The sequence below is a fragment of the Nilaparvata lugens genome, chromosome 4 (genome assembly GCF_014356525.2).
Source record: "Nilaparvata lugens isolate BPH chromosome 4, ASM1435652v1, whole genome shotgun sequence".
Classification (NCBI taxonomy): Eukaryota; Metazoa; Arthropoda; class Insecta; order Hemiptera; family Delphacidae; genus Nilaparvata; species Nilaparvata lugens.
This window is the reverse complement of record NC_052507.1, coordinates 45,908,393-45,913,164: the sequence shown is the minus strand read 5'-3', so window position 1 is coordinate 45,913,164 and position 4,772 is coordinate 45,908,393. Positions and strand designations below refer to the sequence as shown.

The 4,772-nt window shown below is 35.7% G+C and overlaps 1 protein-coding gene across 1 annotated transcript; it reads left to right on the top strand.

The window, feature by feature from the left end:
- The first annotated feature begins 665 nt into the window (after positions 1-665).
- On the top strand, positions 666-4,525 carry LOC120351203 (nuclear pore complex protein Nup133-like). The gene is made up of 2 exons (XM_039427541.1): positions 666-898; positions 2,216-4,525. The coding sequence occupies exons 1-2, from the start codon at positions 682-684 to the stop codon at positions 4,366-4,368; spliced, it is 2,370 nt and encodes a 789-aa protein (XP_039283475.1). The 5' UTR covers positions 666-681; the 3' UTR covers positions 4,369-4,525.
- The last annotated feature ends 247 nt before the right edge of the window (positions 4,526-4,772 follow it).

Genomic DNA, 4,772 nt, shown 5'->3' with positions numbered 1-4,772 from the left:
ACACCTACTTTTAAAATTGTATTGATGAAAGTTATAGAAAAGGCAATTTCAAACTATATTACTTTGTTATGAGATTGCATAATATCTCTCAAATATCTTCAAAGATAGATTGATATCCAGTTTCTAAAAACATTTTAATATCAACACTTCCAAATCTTTCTTTCTTACTTCGATTGTTAACATATATACGATCTCTTACTAAGAAATATTATTCTTCTATACAATAAATAATATTATTTTTATTGTAAAGAAAATTTATATAATTGAAAAAATATTTTATATGTATATTCATATCTCTCAAATATCTTCGAAGATAGATTGATATCTAGTTTCTAAAAAACAACATTTCAATTTCAACACTTCCAAATCTTTCTTTCTTACTTCGATTGTCAACATTTTGTACGATCCTTATAAAAAAATATTACAAACACCATGTATGATTTATTCGCATTTTATCATGCTCTCTACAATTCCATTTCCATTATTTCACACATAAAAGAGAAATTATCTTTTGCTTTAGACTGTGATTTGTTGATAATTACCCATGTAAAACCAATTGAAAGCTTAATATTCTTTCGTAGACGAATTTTACTTATTTTTTCAAGTTTATGTCTTGACACTTCAACTTTTCAAGCTCAAAATGGTTATCTCAAGTTTCACTAGAATCACTTTCCAAATTTCATGATAAAATATCAAAGTAAGATTAATTATGTTTCAGCGAGTCTTAGTGCTGAAGGGTTGACTCCTCCTACCGAAACATCCTGGTTTTACGTGTTGAAGTCGCCGGAAATCTGCCAGTCTCTGAGTAGCAGCTCCTCCGAAGAGAGGTCTCTCCAGTTTGTTCTCATTGGAAGCACAATTTTCATCTACAACCAGCGATACATCGTCGTTGTTCATTGTGAGTTTGGCTCTTAGCTTTTCCATTCAATAGCTTCAACCAAGGTTCATAAATTGTATTGTCTCTTGAAAACAGATTCAAGCTCTGTCATTGTTGAAGTTTTCAGTAAATTGAAATTGTATTGCGGTAGATGTCAATGACATCTACATTTGATCAATGACATTTAGAACTCTAAATGATGTCTATGCTGTCTCGTTTATAATCATAGTCGTGAAAAATCCAGTCTTTTTAATATTCAGTAAATTGTGAACGTTGTTATTTATTGAGTTACCAAACTTTAGGATTTTAGTTGAATCAACTAATAAAATAATGTCTGCGTTCATTTTAGTGTGTACAGTAGACATATTAGAGGCATAGTATATTTATTTATTTCTTAAGTTAGCACAAACAATACAATGATCGGAAAAGAAAAACAGGCTATTGCCCTAAACTTCGCATGTAAAAAATAATCTGATGCATTCCTATCGTTTTCCTTGAAGTCGTAGAGTTGTCAACTACAGATTGTGTAATGTAAATCTATGTATATAATTATGTAAGAAAAGCCTTGTAAAAAATAAACTTGATGCCTTTCACTGATTTCCTTCGAAACAATCGTAATTCATATAAATGTATTTAATTTATAATTGGTATTCAATGTTTGGTTTGAAGAAAATCAACTTAATCATTCAAAGGAACGCTCAAATTCAAAGAAACAACATAAAATTCTCCAATTTTTACAAGATGCACATATTTGATTGAAAACAGGACACAGATATGTGCGATCGCATATCAAGCGAGCTGATACCACAATTGAAAACCTTATCAAAAAATATGCAGGTCTAATGGGGCTCTAAAATGTCATTTACTTGAAATAGAAATTTGTTACAAAATAATACAAAGGCATTAATTCAGAATTTGAATACAATTCACTGTTGTTTTTTATTACGATCTTGCTACTCTTGTCCTTGAAATGCATTGATTTAGAGATGTTATTAGAACTCAGTGCTGAAATTACTATAAAGTATTAACAGTATTTTTCTTTTATGTTATGTTCATAGTTACTCATTTCAAATTTACTTGATAATTGCTTATACATTACTGTTTAATAACTATGACTTATTCAATAATTTAATAACATTTTGGATTGTTTGTGCCCCAATAAAACTTTGATTCTAATTGATCTCTTATTAATGGGATTTTTATTCTAGATTCTAATTGATCTCCTACTAATGGGATTTTTATTCTATGGACAAGTGCTACGTACAATAGATGTATTATTAATCATGACCTTATTCCATTCGAATTATAATATAATGAAATGAATTGTTATTATTTCAGCGTCTCCGTCAGGCGGCGAGGAATTGGAGCCGATAGAACTGAACGGTGCTCGCATCCTGGGCGGCACTTCATGCAAGTCGGTGCCAGTGTTCTTCACCTGCCAGCATGGCTTCATTTCGCTCGACTCCTCCGACGATTTCAACGTAAGTGTTGCCATGGACTGCACGGCTGTCTCCGAAACTGTTCACTCCGACAACGAAATTGAAGAACTTTTGAATTCCACAACCAGTGATCGAAAAGACAGCTGTGAGTTGGTGAAGGCTGCTCTTCTATTGTACATAAGTAAAAAGGTTGCTCACAGCAAAGCACTGATGCACGAACACTTTCCACCTGATGCTGGCCCAACACTGAAAATTGACGCCACTTTTGATCTAACAATCGTTCAAGTCAGCGAAGGAATCATTGATGACATTCCGTTCAAAGATCCACGTTGGGCTGACACCAAAACTACGACTTCCACCTTGAACATCAACTCTAACATAACCTCTCTCCAGATATTAAACCAGTTGGAGGAAAAGCAGAAAGCTTTGGAATATTTCATAGATTTCCTAAAAGATATAAACCTGTGGAACCAGCTTGGTGGAATAAAGTGTAGAGGCAGGACAATGGCGACAACTTACATGCTAGCAGAGCATGCTGAAAAGATAATCGCGTCAATTGTGTTACGCAAATTACAAAGCAAATTTCCCTCACAAATTGATTTGGCTATTGAGGAGGTGTTGAAGAAGCACTCTATGAAACCGATTGGTGCTCTGAATAATCAGGATATTTTCTTCAGGAAAGTGAGTTTCGTTCACGAGGCTTTGCAGCAGATATGTAGGTGGTGCGACGATTTGGTTAACAAGTCTCAAAATCCGCAACATGTTGCCCAGCAGATCTTGTCTGCCAACAGTGTGCTGCTGGAAGCGGTACAAGCTGTTATCCAATACCGACAGCAGAAGTCTAGTATTTTTGGCGACCGTCAATCAGTTCAGAATTTCAACGAGTATCTGCCGTGGACTGCTTCTGCCGGTCCTGACGGTCTCTACGATTTCCTAATCACTCAACAAAAGTTGACATTGGAAAACGGCGTCCGTGCTACGGGAGACATCAACATGCACACTGAACTGTTAGACCAGCTAGTCAACTTGGCTGATGTTATCTTGGACGGCCGCAAATGTTACCTTGAGAGCATCCGCGAAGATTCGGAGAAATTCAACTCAGATATTCATAAGTATGAAGTTGATCGTTACAATCTCATAAAACCGTTCCTAGATCATGACGAATTCGAAAGAGCTGCAATACTCGCTGAGAAATATTGTGACTTTCAGATTCTTGTAGAGCTGTGTGACAAGATAGGTAATAAAGAGAGACTAAATCAGTACTCGGCCAAGTTTAGTAAACTGGATTTTTCACAGTTTCTTTTCAACTGGTACATGAGAGAAGGAAAACAGCGAGATTTAGTTGAACAATGTTTAAAACAACGAATACTTGCCGATAGACTTAGCACTCATCCATCGTTGTCATGGCTGCATGCGGTTTTCAGTGACGATTACAAAACAGCTGCTCACACTCTGCTTGACTTGGCAAATTCTGAAGTAGAACTGCTGGCGCGGAAGAAGTCGATGATCTCATTGGGTAAACTAGCTCTACTAGCAGCCGGCGGTGATGATGACACCCTGGAAGACGTCAACTCTAGCTTGAATCTCATCTCCCACCAGGAAGGATTGCCCGAGTCAGTGCTTACAGCTTACGGATACAACTTTGACAATGTCAGAGTCTTCTCTCCGCCGGAACTGATCAAGTTCTACATCTGCGAAGAGAATCCATCCAACTCGGAACTTGATTTCAAGAAAGCACTAGACCTACTGCTCTATATCGACGATGAAATACTAAGGATGGAATTGAAAAACGAAATCTGGTGTAAAGCTATCACTAGGGATTCATGGACAGATTTGGATGCCAATACCCCTATCACTGCTATTCAGGAACTTTTGTTTTTCAAGCTCGCCGACATTTGTATAACACTTGATGGCAATCTTGATTGGATGCCAACAATCGAAGAAATTCTCAGCTCTGAAGAAATTGGTGAGCTTCGTGAAGACAGTAACTTTGAATATCTTTTACGAGTTGGGTACGAACACATTAATAAAACACTAGATGATATCATTTGAAGAGCAAATGATAATTATAGGCCTAATAATTAGTAATTCGAAATAATTCTTGTTCATTGCTAATTTTATAGTACTGTATTATTTTCTACAAATCTTCAAAACATGAATAAATGTGTTTTTAATAATATAAGATTTCTTATTAAACTCATTGATCTCATTCATGGTAATGATTTTGCGACATTGATACATAAGCGTATGGCTTATTCTTATAAGAATAACATACAACTTTCAACAAACATTCAACAGACTAACATTCAACTAACACCATGAGCCTAGACGTCAGTTTTCATAAATATTTTGAACTCTTGTAATTTATTTGAAATGTTTCCTCATGTTATGCCTAGTCCACACTATCGCTCAGTCGCTGGCTATTCTGGTAAGTTTGGCCACGTTAGTCTTGCCAT

What these genes read in the sequence shown, in the direction of transcription:
- LOC120351203 (XM_039427541.1), top strand. Translation starts at nt 682, where the DNA reads ATGATAAAATATCAAAGTAAGATTAATTATGTTTCAGCGAGTCTTAGT. An exon ending in ATACATCGTCGTTGTTCATT is followed by an intron (nt 899 to 2,215) that starts GTGAGTTTGGCT and finishes TTATTATTTCAG; the next exon opens with CGTCTCCGTCAGGCGGCGAG.